The 22,261-nt window shown below is 41.7% G+C and overlaps 1 protein-coding gene across 4 annotated transcripts in view; it reads right to left on the bottom strand.

The window, feature by feature from the left end:
* Window positions 1-22,261, bottom strand: part of PRKCA (protein kinase C alpha) — a 200,413-nt gene that overhangs the window by 36,322 nt on the left and 141,830 nt on the right. For all 4 annotated transcript variants that reach the window (XM_081181352.1, XM_081181350.1, XM_081181351.1 and 1 more), the window contains 3 exons: window positions 17,843-17,999; window positions 17,592-17,726; window positions 17,065-17,161 (listed from right to left, as the gene is read on the bottom strand). In XM_081181352.1, coding sequence (XP_081037478.1) covers window positions 17,065-17,161; window positions 17,592-17,726; window positions 17,843-17,999 — 389 coding nt within the window. The remainder of the gene's footprint in view (window positions 1-17,064; window positions 17,162-17,591; window positions 17,727-17,842; window positions 18,000-22,261) is intronic.

Below are 22,261 nucleotides of genomic sequence, written 5' to 3'. Positions count from 1 at the left end.
TTCTGGGTCACCTTCAAAGGTAGCCCCAGGATGGGTGCCTTAGCTATTTTCTTACTAATTAGAGGGGAGGTAACCAGCCTCTCTCTCTCTCTCTCTCTTTCTCTCTCTCTCTCTCTCTCTGTGTGTGTGTGTGTGTGCATGTATTCAGCCTAGGAGCAAAGACAACAAAAATAAGGCAATGGCTGCTACTGGGTAAAGATGAGCTGAAGGGAGGAAGACTGGGCTAGATGGAATAACGGGAGGAATGCCATAGGAAATGAGTAAAATAACAAGTTTCTGGTTGAAACCACCAAGTGAGGAAAGAGATCATGAGTTGTAGCACTCCCAGAATTCCACCTGTTCCCCACAGCAGTCTAGGAATACAACTGAGCTCTATCTTCGGCACCGGGAGGGGATAAAAGGATGCAAAACAGGGGTGGCTAACATGGTGCCCTCCAGATGTTGCTGGACTACAACTCCCATGACCTCTGACCACTGAGCTGTGCTGGCTGGGGCTGAGGGGAGTTGCGAATTTCAATGCCCGTGATCCACGTTTGCTATCCCTGGTGTAGAATGATAAATGGCAGGGATAGGCCGTTTTACGTTGAGGACTTCAGTTCCTGTTGAAAGTCATTGGTTCAGGGGCTGCTCACCAGTCGGGAGCAGAGCAAAAAGTGAGCAGGGCTGGAACCAAAGGTGTGTCCCTGTCTGTCTGTCTTTCTGCCACCCCTTTTTTTCCTTTCTGCTGCCCTTTCTTGCCACCCCCATAAAATCAAGACAAATACACCGAGGGAGTGAGCAGGTTGCCCAACCCTGCTCTACCGGGAGAGAGTGGAGTTGTTCACATGACAGGGAGAAGTCCATAGGGATTGAGCGCTGCAACTAGGAACTGCCATCCTAGGTAATCATTGGAAATTAGGCAAGATTTTTTTTTTAAGTTCACAGATCTTCCCTACCCAGAAGCCTCCGTTCAAGCCTGTGTATCTCCCTTGACACCCAGGATAATACCAGTTTAAGTATTAAAGCAACAGGCTATGTTATTTTCCTGTTATGATTTAATGTATATGGAGGGACAGATAGAATATGTGTTAAACGTTTCCCCATTGACATTAAAAGCGGAACTTTAAAAAAATCAATTATTTTTGCCTGGATTGCATACTGTGCCTTTAAGCATTAGGAAGAGAAATGTTCCTGAATCAGGTTAATGAGTCTCACAGAATGCTTCACTCACTATATTGCTGCTTCTATCACAGAGTAAGAAGACAAATTATAGCTTAAAGCAGGACAGAGACTACCTGCAGCATTATATGCTACATATAAAAATAATGCCATGAAATCACAATTATGTGGTCCGCAGTAATAAACAAACACATAAATAAATGTATGCAGTTCTAATTTCTTACATTAGGATCCCAACAACCTGAATTAATTCTTAAGAGATGTTTAAAAGGAACCGCTGCATATTTGCTTTGTTATAGTAATGCACTACTGCCCTCCTGTGGTTTGCAAATTTAAAGGAAACTTATTATACTCCGTTTAAAATTACAGACGTGCACACACACAAACAAACACACTTTTGTGTATTGTATATCTGAAGCATCATAGCTGTAGAATCCATCATGCCAAGGAAACCTGTAGACAAAGTTGTTTCATATTACTTCCTGCAACACTATTTGCAAATGTCAGTCTTCAGAAGCAATTCACTGACTACTTAGGTAAAAAAAAGGTAAAGGTAAAGGACCCCTGGACGGTTAAGACCAGTCAAAGGCAACTATGAGGTGTGTCACTCATCTCACTTTTCAGGCCAAAGGAGCTTTCCGGGTCATGGGGACAGCATGACTAAACTGCTACTGGCGCAATGGGACACCGTGGTGAGTGCCAGAGTGCACGGAAATGTCGTTTACCTTCCTGCCACAGCGGTACCTATTTATCTACTTGCACTGGTGCGCTTTTGAACTGCTAGGTTGGCAGAAGCTGGGACAGAGCAACAGGCGCTCATCCTGTCGCATGGATTCGAACCTCCTACCTTCCGGTTGGCAAGCCCAAGAGGCTCAGTGTTTTAGACCACAGCGCCATCTGCGTCTACTTACCTGGCTACTTACAATGTAATGGGTCACCCACACCCATGGGTGATTGAAGGTTGATTGGAGGTGGGGGAGAACAAATAAAGAAACAGCAATCTGCGAAAGGCCGCAACTTCTTTTGAAAGGAGCATGGCCTAACATGTATCTCATAAAACCAGCATGGATAGGATAGTTCAAACGTCTCTTGACCCCTTATCCAGGGAGATTGCCATGGAAAAGTCATCTACTGATTGCCCAGCAATTGTATAAGGTAACTGGCTTCCCTTGTGGGCAAAGGTGCCAACTCTATGGGGCCCTGGTTCCTTTGGCCCTCCCTCAATAAAATATGTAGGGATGCTGCTCCCCCCCCCCAATATTTTCTGCAAGTTGACACCCCCTCCCTTCCTGCCTCCCACCCTCCCTTGGGCAGCCACCTCACTGCTAACTGGGCACCGCCCACTTTTCCCAAGCCATGATTTAGCTTATCTTAACATGTGGACTAGGCCTATGTTTTCACCAAACTAAAAGATTTAGTGCCACCTGCAAACCTGGCCACCTCACTGTTCAAAACCCTAACTCCAAATCATTTATGAACTAGTTAAAAAGCACTGATCTCAATACAATTCTTTGTGGGACCCCACTGTTTACACCTCTCTTTTGCAAGGAATGTTCACTTATTCCTACTCTCTGGTTTGCCTTCTTGGTAAGTATAACATTCCTATTCTCCCCCTAATGCTTAGATTTTCCCAAATCTGCAGTGGTCCTTCTGCCAAAGTTACAGCTAAAAATTCAACCAATGTACATTCCCCAAGAAAACACCACTTATAAAATAAAAAACCCTCAAAGGAGATTAAACATGAACAAGACAGCCCAAAAGTCTTATTAAAATTATTGTGAACTATTTCTTTCTAGCTCCCATAAGGAGCATCTCCACCCCCATCATTCACAGCCCAGACACTGAGGTCCAGCTCCAAGGACCTTCTGGCAGTTCCCTCACTGTGAGAAGTGAGGTTACAGGGAACCAGGCAGAGGGCCTTCTCGGTAGTGGTGCCCACCCTATGGAACGCCCTCTCATCAAACATCAAACAGATAAACAACTATATGACTTTTAGAAGACATCTGAAGGCAGCCCTGTACAGGGAAGTTTTTAATGTTTGAAGTTTTATTGTGTTTTAATACTTTGCTGGAAGCTGCCGATAGTACCTGGGGCAACCCAGTCAGATGGAGTGGCATATAAAGAATAAAATCATCATCATCATCTACCCCCAAAAGGTAGGGTGTCTAGTCTACCTTCCTTGACTAACAGGGCTTTTGATAAGTTCTATTTCCATCTCTTGTCTGAACTATTTCAAGACTCAGGGCCAAAGCCTGAGTCCCATAAGTGTTATATTTTCAAAGCTGCACTGTTTTTCTGTATTTATTTTTTACTCAAATCTGCATTATTTTGAGATTGATCTAAGCAAGATTCATATATATAATCTTTGTGTTTCATCAATTTATTCTGATAAACAGCAATGCTGGTCAGCAGGATTGCATCAAAAGACCTTAGGATTTTTAATTAAACTGTGAAGGCAGAAGCCTTGAATGCGGAGTAAAGGGTTTTAATTTCCTCAAGTTAATTATCAGAAATCCCTCTGATGTATTTCAACCTTTTTCATAAACTTGTAACCAATTGAAGCTTCTTGTATTTAGTCTTTATTTGCTCTTGTAAAAGTGGAGGCTACTGAAAGCAAAAACGTAACTGAAGAAAATATCATGGGAAGACGAATGCCAGGGACGGTTTTTGTTTTTTTAAAGCTTTCTACCACAGCTATCCGTTTTAAAAGCAACATAAAATCCTTCCGATTAAGAATACTGTTCATTGGAACAATGCAGAATGTTTGGCATGGTTTAGACACAGAAATTCTTTGTTATATTATGCAAAGAACAAAACGAGTATGAAATTACAAGCTAATATTCAGGATCTAAGGGAAGCAGCTAACATGTTTTAAATTTAGCTGCCTGTTTGTAGGACTACAGTTTTAAAGCACAGGCAAACCTTCTTTCAGAAATGCAGTTCTGCAGGGAACAGATTTTTCCAGTATATTTTAAATCACACACACAGAAGTACTCACAATAGCTGTAATCTCACTGGAAATGACTTCCTATCTTCCAGCACCAGATTAAGCCCCTTTTATTTCCCCTGTTCTTTTAGTGTTTATATTTAGACTTATTTTAGCCTGGATATTCATTTTATTCTGAGGCTAAGTTGCTTCAGGTTGTGCCCATTGATTTCCCTCCGCTGACATCAGCGTAAAGTGAAGGAAGGTGAATTTCGCAAACTTCTTCTCCCTGTGACCCTCAGCACCATTTTAAGTAAAATAAAATAAATGAATAAATTATATTCCACATCAAGTGCACCACAGGTGAGAAATATCTATAAATGCAAGGGGGAAAAATAAATAAATATGTTGTAACGCTCAGCTTGTTAGCGATTTCAAGTCACTTATGTATGATGCTTCATCATATAGTTATAGATAGGCTTTGGGGTTTTAACACTGTAACGGGGGGGGGGATGATCCTATTATATATAAAAAACGAAGTCCTCTTCTGAAGATACTTTTCTATAGCAAAGACCTGCTTTTTAATACACACACACACACACACACACACACACAGGGCCGGATTTAGGTTTGATGAGGCCCTAAGCTACTGAAGGTAATGGGGCTCTTTATATGTCCAGCTGTCCTTTGTCAACAACAAATTGTCGCTGTTTTTTGTGTTGAATATATGCTATATAGTAATTTATGGACCTAGTAGGTATCTAAAGCCATTTGATTTTTTTTACCTTATATTTTAGAAATGTACATTCAGGGTTTTTTCCCTTTAAATTTTTTGGGGGACCCCAAGAGAGTGGGGCCCTAAGCTATAGCTTGTTTAGCTTACACGTAAATCCGGCACTGCACACACAGACTGCTTAAAAAGTAAAATTGAATCCAATGTTGTGTGAGTGAAGTTCTACTCATGCAATAGGATCTTCCCCGCCCCCTGCCACACCCATACCCTGCCCCCCAGCTCCAACTGGCCAGAGCACATGGGAACAGAAGAAATTGAATGTTTGGAAAGATGTGTGAGAACTTAACTAAGCATTATTATTATTATTATTATTTGCAAACTGACTCTATAGCTAGTTCTAGAGAATGCACTGCAAGTACGGTACTTCCAGGGGGTGGGGATGAAATAAACCAGTATCATTTAGTCGAAGATGTGCTCTTTCAATTTCAGGAATTGAAACAAATTAAAAGATAAGATTTTACTAGATGCATCTAGCTAGCTTTTGCAAGTGAACTTTGTGAATAATTTCTATTTTATGAGACGTTATTCTTCTAATAGGTTATATTTTTTTGCCTACCTATATTAAACTAGCAGCTTCATTACCTAGTGTTGCTCAGGAATTCTATGAAACAAAAATAAAAAAGGGCAGTTTCGAAATCAGTGGTTAAAATCATTGCAGGTTTGAATGCTTTGGTCCACCATCTTGATTCAAAATGGTATCCAACTGTATCTATGCAGACAAAAACCTGCAAATTGATCTCAGGGACCACTGTGCAAAATTTGGTTATGATATCTTAAGAGGTGTTGAAATGCATAGTGAACAAGCAACTTTCTAAAGCTTTTAAGTCAGGCACAGGCAAACTCCGGTCCTCCAGATGTTTGAGACTACAATTCCCATCATCCCTAGCTAACAGGACCAGTGGGGTCAGGGATGGTGGGAATTGTAGTCCCAAACAACCTGGAGGGCTGGAGTTTGCCTATGCCTGATTTAAGTGGATGAGCAGCGCTAACTAATATTAGAAGATTCAATGCATCCTAAAGAGGTGACACATATGAACTGGGATCTGAATTTTGGAAAGCGAAAAATAACCCTGGAAAGAAATGTTGTGGATGCAAATGAAACAATTTAAAAGGAGAAAACTACTGTGAAGAAGGCAATATGTACTTGGAGAACTGAAAACAACAGAAAAGGATGGAGGGAGCCTGCCTTGTTAAAAATGGGAGAGTGAACCAAAACAATAATAATGAGTTGCAACAGATTTATGGCAGCAGCAATGTAGGAAACACAACTTATTTTTGAAGGGATAGCTGAGAGCCCAGTAAAAATCAGTAACTTCATCTCCAATAGCAGACACAATGCATGGCATTGCCCTTAAGCAAAAAGGGGAAAGTACATAATTAATGAAGGAAGCAAAGCATACCCCTATCTGCAAAAATTGTCATTTACCTCAATACACAGCACCATTTGACAGATGGAATCATTGACCAAGACAGCGTTCCCAGCCTACCATTTGCCTGTTAAAGGTATCCATTTGAGAACAGCAATAGGCTTAATGAGGCTTGCATGCAAGGATAACTTGCTGATCTCTGGGGGAGGGAGAAAATATGAATAAAATAATGATATAGTGCAATTATAGTAGCACTGTAATTCTATGGAGGCATGGCAGTGAGAGAAGCCTTAAGAGGGAGTGTCATGTTTCTCATGCAGTGACGTAGAATTGTGTAAATATCCACCTGCAAACATATATAAGGTAAAGGTAAAGGGACCCCTGACCATTAGGTTCAGTTGTGGCCAACTCTGGGGTTGTGGCACTCATCTCGCTTTACTAGCCGAGGGAGCCGGCGTACAGCTTCCGGGTCATGTGGCCAGCAGGACTAAGCCGCTTCTGGCAAACCAGAGTAGTGGATGGAAACGCCGTTTACCTTCCCACCGAAGCGGTACCTATTTATCTACTTGCACTTTGACGTGCTTTTGAACTGCTAGGTTGGCGCAAACATATATATTCATCCCTATTAACATAGGGTGCTATTTTCTAGTTTGAGTCATGACGGGTTTTCCCCTCAAAAATTATCTCCCACTCATTCATGCCCTTTGGCACTTTTGCATGAATGCCCCTCTCACACTGCCATGCAGCATTTCATTTTTCCTGAAATCTGTATTGTTGTTTTTTACTTAATTTAGGAAACAGCAAATGCTCTCTGCACAGCAGGGCAGAGAGTAGATGGACGAGGTCCCTTCTGAAACTTGAACTTTGGAAGTTCTGAGCGGGACAATGCCAGAACTGACTCAGCGACAGCCATGCCAATTTCATAAAAGGCCATGTTATACACTGACTCTTTGTGCCTTTTAAAAAAAATATTTGTGCTTCTTGTTCACAGACTCATTCCTGCTAGTTAGCACACACTATGTGATCCATCATCTTATATGTGGCACAGCCGTGTAATACACTGTTTGCTTGCTAAAGGGCAAGGGAATCATCATAAAGAGTTATTTATGGCAGCTCTGAGTCACCTACCTCTTGCGAGGTGAAAACTGAGGAGTCTTACTTATTTATAGCCAAGACTTGTACTGATACATTCTGCTGGCCTTTAACATGAAACTGTGGTAAAGATGGTTTAAAATTAGACAACACAGAAGCACATCACCCGTGATGAACAAGACCATAACGGTTAACCCTTCCCCCCACAAACCACCACCTTTTCCGGTGCTTCGGCCTGAAGCCAATCTTGTTCTGTTCCAAGGTTCCTGAATAACCCTAGGGCAGCATTGGCAAGGGAAAGAGTAGCACCAGATTCTGAAAGAACTTCAGTGCAGAACCTCGGCGACAGGGAGAGAGTGATGTATGCAAATGCTCCTCCACGGTCCTTGCGGGCTGCAGTAAAATTACTTATATATCACTACTACCAATTGTATGACCATATCGCCATAGTTCTTATTTAGGGGTTTTAATGCATTGCTTCAGTGCAACAAATGCAAACCGTTTGTTATTTTGCCCCCTGTGAGCTGCTCCATCCATTTCATGATTCAGGAGGGCCATAATAATGTATGCAGCTAGATTCACATTACTGTGTGTACACTCACGCCCCGGTTTTTCCACATTCATGATTGTGTATCCGTCTCATTATGATGTTCATCACATGGCTGAGAACATTGTAATAAGCACTGGTTGTTCACTAAATGGGCAAGATCCAATGTTGCGCCAGTAGACACGATGGGACTCCCCTCTTTCCTCTCCTAGGCCTGCTCTTGAGGGTCCCCCAACCTTCTCAGATTATTTTTGAGGGTATGCTAGGGTCTCTGGGGGAGAGGACAAGGAGTCTCATTTGCACAAGTGGAAAGTCATTGTGCAAGCAAGATGACACAATTGTGTATTACGCGATAAAAGCCAATTGTTTCTGAAGAGATGGACCACTGGAAGAGGTAACCACCTGCTTCTCAAGGAGATCATCATGCCATGATGAATGAAACATCCTCTTTGCAGCCCATGAGCTAAGAGACCACCATTGTTGAGACATCTGACTTCTTGTATTTTCAGTTTAGTCCATTAGCACAAGATTCTAACACAGATTTTTCTAAAGAAGCACAGAGTAAATGGACAGTTCTTCTTCTTACCATTTATTAAATTTGTATATTGCCCTTCATCTGAAGATCACAGGGTGATTTACAACATAAAAATTCAAAATGAGAACACAAAATACAAACAAACAAACAAACACAAACAAATAGCCCCCCTCCCCCCAAAAAAGCATTTAAAAGAATTAGAATGTTTAATCAGCCAAAAGCATGGTTATAAACAAACATTTTTGTCTGATGGAGGGAGGTAAAAAATGGATTGGTCTTGGGACCTGTGCTTTTTAACTTGTTCATAAATGACTTAAAGAGTTGGGAATCTATGGTGTAACCAGACTCAGAATACGGTGTACAGTTCTGGTTGCCTTGGCTCAAAAAAGATATTGTAGAGTTGGAAAGGTCTATCCAATTGGATGCTCGCTATACAAACACAAAAAATGGATTAATTGTTTCCTAGAAGTAATCAGGACCATCCCTCAAGTAGGATTTGAAGTAAAGGATGTCACATAGAGGAGGGAGAAAGGTTGTTTTCTGCTGCTCCAGAGAAGCGGACACGGAGCAATGGATCCAAACTACAAGAAAGAAGATTCCACCTAAACATTAGGAAGAACTTCCTGACAGTAAGAGCTGTTCGACAGTGGAATTTGCTGCCAAGGAGTGTGGTGGAGTCTCCTTCTTTGGAGGTCTTTAAGCAGAGGCTTGACAACCATATGTCAGGAGTGCTCTGATGGTGTTTCCTGCTTGGAAGGGGGTTGGACTCGATGGCCCTTGTGGTCTCTTCCAACTCTATGATTCTATGAAAATATTTTCTAATGGAGCATTTAAGAAGCATCTTCTGCATTCTTTGCTTGGTATGTTTAAGGTAAATAGAAGTCATCAAGGTGAAGGCACTTGAAAAAACAATTTTTGCTGGCACTTACTGCCTAGGACAGATCATTACTATCACAAGAGAAAGAAATTCCCTGGATGCAATTTTGCCTCCTCCTGTCTAGCCATCTGAGCACCCCTAAGACAACAGCTTGAAGCCTGGAAAAGGTTTTTCTATCAGTTCTGCTTAAGATCTGAGCAGTGATTTGGGTTCATTATTCTTTTCACTGCACAAGCCAGTTGGCATATTCTGTGGTGGTTAGGCATTCTAGTGCGACTGTGTTCAGATACATGACTTGAACGATAAATTGAGAAAGCATTTAATCAGGGTTGTGTGTATGGTGTGATTGCACTGGGCAGGTTCTGAAATTAATGTCTTTTTCTGGAGAACTCCAGTTTTCATTAGGGAAAAAAAGCCAATCTCTAGCTCTTAAAGCTGGAGGGGAATATAGGCTTGGAACAGTAATTACAAACTCACAGAACCCACAAGAAAAGGATGAATGGTATCTGCAGCGCTCAGAGTTGGTGGCACTGTTTTCCATGTTCTAGATAGCTCTTTGCCTCTTCTTATGACTATATTTGGATATATACAAATTTACACAGACCCTATAATTTTTACAGATCAGAGAGTCGGGGGGGGGTGTTGTAGCAAACTGTAGGTTTGCAATAAAGTCAGAGAAACAAAGTCGTTCAGAATTGTCACAGCTAAAAATTGGCCGCTGTTTCTTTAATGCTAAAAGAACTAAGTCAGCCTGAGTCAGCGGCCTACAATGACTCATGCAACCTTTCACCAAATTGTACCTGCATATATAGAGTGGTCAATGTTAGTGTTGAGTATGGATTGGTTGGACGGTAGAAAGCTGGTTGCGTTTGGTGTGTGTAAAAGCTGTCAGTTGTGGTTGGAGAAGAAGACTTTTTAAGAATAAAAGCAGCAACACAGTGGTACCTCGGGTTACATACGCTTCAGGTTACAGACTCCAGTAACCCAGAAATAGTACCTCGGGTTAAGAACCTTGCTTCAGGTTGAGAACAGAAATCGTGCTCCGGCGGCGCGGCAGCAGCAGGAGGCCCCATTAGCTAAAGTGGTCTTCAAGTTAAGAACAGTTTCAGGTTAAGAACGGACCTCTGGAACAAATTAAATACTTAACCCGAGGTACCACTGTACTCTGCAAGAATACTCTTTCTCAAAGACTCTTTTGTGCCAACTAAGGACTAGGCAAAGGAGTAAAAAGGAGGTCAGAACCTTTTCTTTTTCAAACACTGAATTTCACAGACTACAGTGGTGCCCCGCAAGACGAATGCCTCGCAAGACGGAAAACTCGCTAGACGAAAGAGTTTTCCGTTTTGGAGGTGCTTTGCAAAACGAATTTCCTATGGGCTTGCTTTGCAAGACGACAATGTCTTGCGAGTTCCTGCTGGTTTTTTCCCCTCCCCCCCTTTTCTAATCCGCTAATCCGCTTATCAGCTGATCCGATCAGCAGATAAGCCGCTAAAAGCTGCTAAAAGCCACTAATAGCGCTAATCCGCTAATCCGTCAATGGGCTTTCTTCGCAAGACGAAAAAACCACTAGACGAAGAGAATCACAGAACGGATTCTTTTCGTCTTGCGAGGCACCACTGTACTACCAAAAATGCTTGATTCTCAGGAACAGCCTGGATAGCTTAGTCAGTTAGAGCATGGTGCTAAGAATGCAAAGGCTGCAGGTATGAGACAGCTGAATATTCCTGAATTGCAGGGGGTTGGACTAGGTGGTCCTCAGGATCCCTTCCAACTCTACAATTCTATGATTTTATGAAATCCACTCTTTGTAGCAAGATAGTTTCCGTGAAAGCTCTTAAACTGCAAAACACCATACGAAGTGGGTGGGTTTATTTGCTTGTGTTTACCCGTCAAGAAATTACATAGAAGAAAAATAAGAGGATAATATTGTCAAGAACTGACTATTATTAAGTCACAGCTTTATTGGATTATCTGAAAATAGGTAAGGATAAACTCAGTTAATGCAAATGTGTGATTTTTTTTTTTTTTTTTTGCTGTGCAAGGTGCTAATCTTCTGTTAATTTGTGTACATTAAAAAATGTGTGACAGGCTGCATAGCTCAGTTAGCATCTGTAGCAGGGTGGGAGAGAGAGTCTGTATGAATGCGTGTGTGTTTTATACATACATACATAGATACTTAGATTCTCACACACACTCCTAAAAGCTAAATTCAAAAAAGGTGCAGTGGAAGGGACTTAACACAAGACGAGCCCTGCTGGATGTGACCAAAGGTCCAGTTTAATCCAGCGTTCCGATTCCTACAGGGACATCAGATATTCAAGGGTACTTTGCTTCTGAACATGGCACATTCAACTTATCTATCCTCTACAAACTTGTCTAATCCCCGTTAAAAGCTATCTAAGCCAATGGTCCTTGACACCAGACTTAGAATCTTCTGATAGCAGTTCAATGCCTGAGTCAGAATTCCAGCATCTCTCTTCAGCTCCCTGCCATCCCCCTCCAATCTGCTCCAGAGGGTTGAGACATGGGGTGGTATTCAAAGAGGTTTTACTCCCAAGTAGAATGACTGGAATTAAACAACATGACCAAGGGCGTATCTACATTCATGGTTTTTAATCTTAAGGAAGGGTTAAGGAATGGTTTGATAACGTGGATGGACAACAGGACATCCTATTTTTTATGTTCATAATGTGTTATTACTGTGTCCCTTTTATTGCTTAATTTTAAAAATTATTTTATGCTGCTATATCGGTAGAACACTGCTCATATGTCCCTAATGCAGTATTTTACCTTTTTGACTGCATTCAAACCCTGATTCCCCTCCGGTGGTATTCAAGTGGCAGATAACAAAGGACACAGAAGGTGGGAGGAAGAATTAAAATGTGACACCAGAGAGGCAGAGCAGAGCAACCAGCGACCAGCAGCAGGGGAAAAAACAGTGTTTTGGAAAATGGTGTGGCCTGATATTACTTACATTTGTCAAAGAGAAAGGTAAAAAAAAAAGTTTTAATTAACAAGTATGCCCTGTGACATTTTAGAATGACATATCTAATAGCGTTCTAATTGGGGAAATAATGTTAAACAGGTCAGTGTAGATCTAGTCTAAGTTAGTTAAATTCATTTGGTCTACTCTGAGTAAAATTTGTTTGAATACCACTCATGGAAGGTTGCAGGATAAAGAGGGTTGTTTGCTAAGATCACCCTTCCTACTTTTCTTTCACAAAAGCCTTGGCTGGTGTAAAGAGCCTTCAATAAGTGGAGGAAGACAGTAACATACTGCCCAGAGCGTCCTTGCAATCCTGCAAATAACATTTGATTTAAAAAAACAACAACAACTAAGTGTGGAATCAGGGAGCCAGCTAGTCATTCCATTTATTTTTTTTACCTGTCCAGGTTTCCCCGCCCCAGTACCAACAAACACTCAACATGCAATGCTATGGGGAAAGTTTTTTTTTAAAGTGATCCTCCACACTACTGAGGTTCCCTTTCATGATGCCAGTTTCTTGGGAAATAGAAGCATCAATGCAAAAAAGTTGACGAATGGTATCCCATTCAGTGTATTGGAATCACTGAGCTGAGGCCACTTCCATCCATGCTGCCTGACCATTATTATTATAATAATTCATTCATTCATTCAATTTGCCTGTTATATACTGAAGTTCTCACCCTGGGCCAGCAGGGGGATACTGTAGATAGTTTTCACTCAGGTCCACATATGCAAATAAGGGATTGAAAGTGACATTCAATGATTGGATAGTTACAGAAAATGGTTACTGTTGCGTTCTAGTGGAGCTCTATATAAGCAGGCTGGCTGAACCCTTCAGTTCAGTTCTGTTCTGGCCTGTGAGTAAACAAGAGCTGTTTGAAGAATCACTGTGTCGTCTGATGTGTTCACCCACAACTTAACACTGCCCTTCATCCATAGAACTCAGGGCAGTTCACAACACAAAATTATAATATAAAAGCCACAAGATACATAGTAAAAATAAGAAGATTAGCAAGCCAATAAGCCCACCCTCACAACATAATTAAAAGGGTATCAGATGTCATCAGCCAAAGGCCTGGTTTGAGAGGAACGTTTCTGCCTGGCGCCTAGAGGCATATAATGAAGGCGCCAGGCAAATCACCCTGGGGAGAGCATTCCACAAACAGGGAGCCACTGCAGAAAAGGCCTGTTCTCGTGTTGCCACCCTCCGGACCTCTCGTGGGGGAGGCACACGAAGAAGGGCCTCAGAGGATGGTCTCAGGGTCCAGGTAACCTGCTCTTCTGAGCTGTTTCTTGGTCCTGCAGGAGAGCAACGAAGCTTTCAGACTTATTTTTAAATCTCTCATGGATCCTAAATTACTAATAGTTATGCACAGAACCTGCCAAAATAAACTAAATTGCGTGTGCATTGGAAATAGGCTAGGGGCCATAAAGGAATAATGATTTCAACATGTTCAATACCAGCTGCAGCTTACTCTTCTAATCACCTGTGACTTCTCTGCTGGGTTCTGTTCTCTCACCTGGAACATTTGTGCCTGCACCAGGTAATTTTGAAAAGGCCGTTTAGGCCAGGCCTCGAAGCCTGCAGCCATATATATTACTGGCTGATTTCTATCCACCCCAATATCCCCTATAGGCCCATGTTTTGACTCAGGGGGGTGCAATGGGGTTTTTTACGTTATATTTTTACGTCTTATTTTATATTCAAATTGTTTTCTCATTTATTGTAAGCCTCACAGAGAACAGGGCAGCCCACACACACTGCACAGCAAACAAGAGCGTTGTTGTGGGGAGCAAGATTCCATATACAGGCTAGTGCATGGATAGGCAAACTAAGGCCCGGGGGCCGGATCCGGCCCAATCGCCTTCTAAATCTGGCCTGCGGATGGTCCAGGAATCAGCGTGTTTTTACATGAGTAGAATTTGTCCTTTTATTTAAAATGCATCTCTGGATTATTTGTGGGGCATAGGAATTTGTTCTTTTTGTTTGTTTGTTTTCAAAATATAGTCCGGCCCCCCACAAGGTCTGAGGGACAGTGGACCAGCCCCCTGCTGAAAAAGTTTTCTGACCCCTGGGCTAGTGCATGTGAGATCTAGCAACACGGCAAAAGGGTGTGCTCTTGCTGTTGCCTTTGTGGAGCCCTGCCTGAAACAGATCTGACAGTGCTGATTGCTAGTGATAAGGAATGAGTTTATTCAGGAAATTATGTCCGGGAAAATGGCTCCTCAGATCAGAAGCACTGAAAGGCTCTCAGGCATAAAATGGGAACACAAACAGCAGAACAGTGCTCTTCAGGAGGACTACTAGCAGTAGTGTGGTTTTTATTACTCTGTGTAATTAACTGAAAAAATATGACTAAGACTAATGTGAGCCAATAAAAAATGGAGAGACGTTGCGGTTTAATACCACTTGCATGATATGTACTCTGAGACGTCTGAAAACTAAAGAAAACAAGAAGAAGAAGGAACTTGGTTTACAGGGGTCAGCAAACTTTTTCAGCAGGGGGGCGGTCCACTGTTCTTCAGACCTTGTGGGAGGCCAGACTATATTTTTTTTGGGGGGGGGGAAATGAATTCCTATACCCCACAAATAACCCAGAGATGCATTTTAAATAAAAGGGCATGTTCTACTCATGTAAAAACACGCTGATTCCCAGACCAGATTTAGAAGGCGATTTGGCCGGATCCGGCCCCCGGGCCTTAGTTTGCCTACCCATGGTTTAAGCTACTTAAATTTTCCACTGTGCACTCCATTAACTGTAGGAAGAGTTGCAATATTCAGCTCATTTGGTCTACAGATCATAAAGAAGGAACAATATGTCAATGTCCAAAAACACATCTATTATTTCAATAGATACAACGACTTTATATACAGTTGCAAAGTATTGCATCTGCTAAACTTGTAAAAAATACGCCTTAATATTACATTGGTAAAGGTAAAGGGACCCCTGAACTTTAGGTCTAGTCGCGGACGACTCTGGGGTTGCGGTGCTTATCTCGCTCTATAGGCCGAGGGAGCCAGCGTACAGCTTCCGGGTCATGTGGCCAGCATGACTAAGCCACTTCTGGCAAACCAGAGCAGCGCACAGAAACGCCATTTACCTTCCCGCCAGAGCGGTACCTATTTATCTACTTGCACTTTGACGTGCTTTCGAACTGCTAGGTTGGCAGGAGCAGGGACCGAGCAACAGGAGCTCACCCCGTCGCGGGGATTCAAACTGCTGACCTTCTGATCAGCAAGCCCAAGGCTCAGTAGTTTAGACCACAGTGCCACCCGCGTCCCTATTACATTGGTAATATTGGCATTTTTTAAAGTGTCCAGAACTTCAAAAGTATATTGGCACTTCCACTGCTGGAATTGTATATTGTTAACATTACTGAAGCGCAGTTCACTTTTTGTGCCTGCCAGAGGCAGTTCAGAATGTAACATGAAAATAAAGCGTTGCCTCCAATGATGTCATTCTGCTAGCACAACAGAATTCCCCTACACTCCCAACTATCACGGACAATCAAAATTTGTTCCAGAGATATGATCAATTTGATCTATATGAACACAGCACTGGATAAAACCTAAAATCTTTTCAGCAAGTGCCATATTCACACCAAAGCAAAAGCAAAATAATTAAGGATTCTACAACATTTGCGTAATTAGTTGCATTACTTTATATACCCTGTACCCGAAAACCTATCAGATTAAGATGATCAAATGAGATATTTTATTTTACATCATTTTACTAAACTGTCCAAAAGACCCCCAAACATTTGATGAAGCAGGAAAAGAAGCTTAGAGGCCAATTATGCTGTGAGAATAATTATAAAAGGAATGATGTGCTAGAAATGTATTAGAGCCAAGTCTGGAAGTTCTTGATTTTCTATGGAAGCAGAGTTAAAACACAACTCCCTACAGTGGAATGAATGATTTTCACAATACTGTCAGCTTCATGGTGTTGTCAGCATCAAGATGATGTTAATATTCTCTAGAAGCATTTCCTAAATTCAACCACTTTCATCCCCTTCTCTGTACCTAACTTCCTTCTGTCCCCAGACACCTTCCCCTGCCATTTTCACTATTCATTTCTAGTCCTTAATCTCCCCAAACCACTCAGGCCTCCTGTTTCCATTTTCTTACTCCACCCTCCTCCTCAACATTCGCTTTTCTTCCTCTCTCTCATCACTCTGTCAAATACTTCTCTCAGTTCCTCTCTTTCAAGCAGAAATAGACAAAGAAACACTGTGCCACCCTTAGAGTCAGCACACGTAAAATCTAAACAAAGTAGATGAGGCTACTAGTCAAATGATGAAACTTAAACATACAGAGAGAGCTACATTGGAGCAGAGGCAAAGGGAGACCCCAGCTGTCAATGGGACAATCATCAACTTGCCTGTGGAAAGTGGCAAGAAGATAGTAACTGGGTCCTCCTTCATTTTCATTTACTTAATGGTAATGCAGTCTACTGGAAAGCTTTCATGTGAGGAAAGGATGGAGCCCTCAAAGTCACAGAAACTCACAGTCCGCTTGCTATGTTGGTTCGATTGCAACGAATTACAGTCCCAAATTCCATTGTGAAAGTAGATTCGTACCATTAACACTGGCCAAAAATTATGCAAACCAAGTTCAGAGTTAGTGATTATTGACGATCCATGGACTGGCAAGAGAAAGAATTGTACAGTAAGCAAGAGACAGGAAGTCGCTCCTGTCTGTTATAGTAAGCACTGCAGCAGCAGAAGCACAGAATCAGGCTCAACATGGGATTTGCCATACAATGTATGCTAAAATTCTCACCTCAAACTTCTGTCTCAGTTCTACATTCCCATCGTCATCTGCTTCTGGTATCGGAACATTGTAATATTCGCCTTCTTCCTGGTTAAGTAGTTTGTACCTGCATTCAGTGTATTAAAAGGAGAGACTGATTTTGCATCTTTTTCTTATTTCAGCTGGCCTTAAAAAACGGTATTGCCCAACTACCCATCTCAGGTCTTTTTCTTATGGACTAATGTAACTACTTTCAGGTTAAAGAGACTCTCTCCTTAGCAAGTGTGCTTAAGTTTGCAGCAACAGTGAGAGATGTCACATGGTTGCTTTGATATTTTAAAAACCAACAAAAAAGAATAGTTAGTTTCTGTGTGTTTTTTGTCCTCCATATCTATTGACTGAGGCATTCAGTCAATATCTATTGACTGAGGCAACACTGTGCATTCTGTGAAAACACAGGCGATACGTTTAGGAAATATTTAAATATGTCAATAGGATTTATTGCCCATAATTATAGCAATGCATTAGTAACATATTCATAACAAAGAGCTTTTTACCATCCACATGCAGGTGATTTCATGAGTTCCGACACTCCAAAAGAAAGAGAGCCCATGAAATCATTCCGAGTTGTCCGATCCCAATCCCAGACTTCCACGGATAATCTTCTGTCTTTGTCTGTAGGCTTTAACTTACTACGAAAAGAATGAAGAAGAGAAAAAAATAGGTGTTGTTCTGTTAATTTATTAAAACACACGATGACGTATGCAATCGGAAATATCACTAGGAAAAGTATCAAATTTCAACTTACAATGTGAATGTCTCACCCCATTGTGGATTAAGTGTGGAACGGATGGTTTTTGTTTTTTGTTTACTTTCATTCTTAGGATCTGGAATAAGTTTCAGCTTCACGTAAGGATCTGAAAGTCCATTTGGATCCATAGGAATCAGATTTCTTGCATCTCGTACTGAAAATATATAGACGAACAATAAGGATTAGACAAAGATTCAAAGGGCAAGAAAAGGTTTTCCTGCATCCCAAAAAACCCTAATGTAAGTGATATCGCCTGCACTGATAAGCTTTCTATAGGTTTGTGTGGGGTAATGGAAACCCCTGCAGAAGCCAATGAAAACTGATGCTAATCTGATGAAAGTAAAAAAACAACACACCTCTTTGCCACCTCTATTCATTGAAATAGCCCAGTTCTTTTTATCCCCAGTACGAACACCCAAGAAACAGACCGCCCATTCCCATCCTTGGTGACAGCAGCTAAAGTTAAGTTATCTGTAACAAGATCTAAAGTAGTATCCTATATGATTCAAGTTGGACAGCACTGGATAGTTCCATCCAATGTGTTGATAAATACAGATGAGGAGGATCCCTGATACAGTTCTTTGATGTCTCCCCAGTTTAGGAGCAATGGGATTAGGGATCCCTTTGGACCAGAGATAGGAAAAGAGCACACATGCCTTTTTCCGCAGCAGGAGGAAACAGGTTTGGATTTCTAGCAATTATCAATGTGTTGGATAATGAAGTGTCAATACAGAAACACTTTTAAAAGATAAGGTCAAATTAGACATAGTTTTCAGTCCCACTGGGCCAAGGATAATTTAAATGCATTTGGAGCTAGATCTGGAGAAAAACAACAGTAGAAGGGCAGGCAAAAGAACCGACTGCTTGGAATGCTAAATTCTGCATTAGGTATGCGGGCGTGGGTTGACTGGAGGAAATTATTTGATTATTAGTAAGCAGTGGCATAGCGTGGGGGGGTGCAGGGGGGGGCCGGCCGCACCGGGTGCAACATCTGGGGGGGGGCGCTCGCACTCACAGCTCTCTGCCCCAGTGGCGTAGCGTGGGGGGTTAGGGGGCGCAAATTACTTGCCTTGCCCGGGTGCTGACAACCCACGCTACGCCACTGTTAGTAAGGACAACAACAGTACTGTTGTGTCCTCAAACCCTCATGCATCTTTTTTTAGGAAGTCAATAACACCTCATTCAGCACATCCTAGTCCACAAATATTAGTGGGGTGTGCTCATTAAAAAAAATCAATCCCCCACAGCAAAAAGAAAAGAAACTTAGGCTGATCTGATAAAACAGGATCGTCGCCAGTGTCTTATTGTGTAAACTGTCTAATGCACTTGTATTTTTCTCAACCACACAGAAACAGAGTTAGGGGAATGCCTGTTGCTCATCAATAGACCATCTGTTCTGAATGTAGAAGGCACTGGTTCAATCCCAGAATATCCAGGCAGCACTAAGAAAGTCTGAAACCCTAGAGAGCTGCTACCAGTCAGTGCAGGCAGTACTGAATGGATCAATGGCCTGACTCAGTATAAGGGAGTATGCTCCCTACGGATTAAAATTCCTTTTGAACAATGGTAATCACACAAACCCGCAGAACCCAGGTCGAAAAATAATGTTATTGTAAGTTGGTTTTTTAAAATTATATAACAATTAACTGGCATGCCTGCTCACATTTTAGTTTATCTGTCTATACTCTATTGTGAGATGAGCAAAACCATTTTAAAAACCATTCCTAGGCAGTGTTGAGAGACTTTTCTGCGTTACAAGTTTTTAGCACAAGTTATATTGCCCATATGATACAACAGCCCCACTGCGCTGTCTGCATCATTGTGTGTTTTCTTTATTCAGCCCTGAAATTCCCATTCAGTTATGAAGAGGAAGCCTCACACTACTCTATCCAACAATGAATTTTCTCTTAACTGACTTTGTGTTCCCCTGCAGAACAACATAACAACAACAACAACTGAACCTGGTGCTGATCTAACAGAGCATGGGTGAGCAATCTGCAGCCCCACTATAGATGGAACAGTCTCTCTCAGGAAGCTGTGGACTCTCTATCCTTGGGAGGTTTCTAAGCAGAGGTTGGATGGCCATCTGTTACGGATGCTTTAGCTGAGACTTCCTGCATCTCACGGGGCTGGACCTTGGGGTCCCTTCCAACTCTACAATTCTATGATTCTAACTACAACTTCCATCAGCCCCAGCTAGTGTGGCCACTGGCCAGGGATGATGTGAATTGCAGTTCAGCAACATCTGGAGGGCCAAGGGTTTCCCACACCTGTTCCAGAATGACCACCTCACTTCACTCCATGATGTAAGCACTAGATTCAGGCTAGTGCAAATAACACCTAGAGAAGTGAGTGTGGAGCATTTCTGGATTCCATAACAACACTGCTCAGAGCATGGCTGGGAGAATAAGAGGAGGAATACTGTATCCTATTAATGAACTCTTGTTCATACTTATTCTGCTCTACCTGTGGCATTTAGCAACTTATTGCTAATGACATAATAAAAACCATGCCAGTATTTCTCATGATAGGAATCACAGGTAAAATTAACGAAGTTAGACGGCACTTAGTTTGCTGCCACCCCCTCTGTGATTTTGCTGCCCAAAGACAAGAGACAGAGATGTCAATAGATATATTTAGTGGCAACATACAATGATTTCTCCCATGCTGAACTGAAGACTGTAAGATGCCCATGTGGTCATTTGTGCGATGGGCTTATATAAAGGGAATATGTCACAGAAAGTTCTGCTTTGGAAATATTAACCATCAACGTCTGGGTTTTGTATTGCTGACCTTAAATCCACCTGCTTTTGGCTTAGAACATTCAGTTCACATTCATTTGCAATAAACAAACAAGCAGCATATTTCACCACAATTTCCAATGAAGTCAAACAGCTGGTGAAGTTTTAGAAACGGCCAGAGGCATCATTATGTATTAAGAATGACTGCATCTAATAATTCTGGGCTCAAAACGTTATCTACCTTTCTGAACTACTGGGGTGGCTTTAAGATGAAACTGTATCCACAAGTTGCCCAAAAGAATTACCGGTAAGTTATGGTTTAAGTACATGTCTCCATACATATGGAAAGTAATATTATAATAATCACCTTATTCTTGTGATAATCTCTCTCTCATACACACACACACAACCTAGCAGATAAAACACTTTTGTTTTCCACAGTCTCTGCATAGAAAAGAAGAAGAGATGGTGGACAATTCACAGTGAAACTGAAAGCAGGTATCAATTCTGCACTGAGAAGTGTAGAAAGCAGAAAGCCATAGTTAAATTCCATACCATTATGTTTTGTACTTTCTAGTCCTACCAGTTCACTACCTGGCTTCATACAGACACATAAATGCATCTGCAGAAAACCAAATCGTATATTTTTTATTAATATTTATTTAACAAAATTTATATACTGCTTGATTGCAAAAAAAAACAACCCTCTAAAACATCCACAAAAATATAAAACGAAACATTAAAATTCTCATTAAATAACAGTTAAAAACAGGTAGTAAAAACTTTCAAAAGATGTTTTAAATTAACAGTTGCTAAAAAGAGACAAAAGCTATTAAACAAGTTGGGGGGGGGGAGCTGCCCTTTCATTTGTGGAAGGGGACTGCAATCCAGTGTAGGCTCCCATCAGAGGAAGTAGGCAGGTGATTTTTGCCCATTTCCTCTCCCCGCTGCAGCCCCCTACTCTCTCACCCACACAGTCCTAGAGGGGCATCCAGTCCACCAGAAGAGATTTTCAATGAGTAAAAGGGCTACAGGAGGGAAAGAAATATCAGTGGAAGATGACTTCTCCACCACTTTTCCAGTAGGAACGTCCTGCAAGTGTAGGAACCCTGGATTCAAGCAACGTGATTTGTTTTTAAACTGTCTCCCAGCTTAATTTCTATTACCACAATAAAACAACAACTTGCAGACATTTGAGGCAGGTGATTTGGGTCACTGCTGTGGCTTTCACTTGATTTCTGAAGGTAGAAAGTACAGTGGTGCCCCGCAAGACGAATGCCTCGCAAGACGGAAAACCCGCTAGACAAAAGGGTTTTCCGTTTTTGAGCTGCTTCGCAAGACGATTTTCCCTATGGGCTTGCTTTGCAAGACGAAAACGTCTTGCAAGTGTTCCAATTTTCCCCCGCTTCCCCCCCTTTTTCTAAGCCACTAAGCTGCTAATAGCCTTTTAGCCGCTAATCCGCTAAGCCTTTAATAGCCGCTAAGCCTTTAATAGCCACTAAACCGCTAATAGCGCTAAGCCGCTAAGCCGCTAATAGGGTTGCTTCACAAGACGAAAAAACCGCTAGACGAAGAGACTTGCAGAACGGATTAATTTCGTCTTGCGAGGCACCACTGTATCTGAATAATTAACTTAGGTGTTGGATAAACCAGAGTCTAATATTCTGTAAACTTT

This window comes from Podarcis bocagei (genome assembly GCF_964188305.1).
Source record: "Podarcis bocagei genome assembly, chromosome: 2".
Lineage (NCBI taxonomy): Eukaryota > Metazoa > Chordata > Lepidosauria > Squamata > Lacertidae > Podarcis > Podarcis bocagei.
Note: the sequence above shows the minus strand (reverse complement) of the source record. Positions and strands in the feature narration are given on the sequence as shown.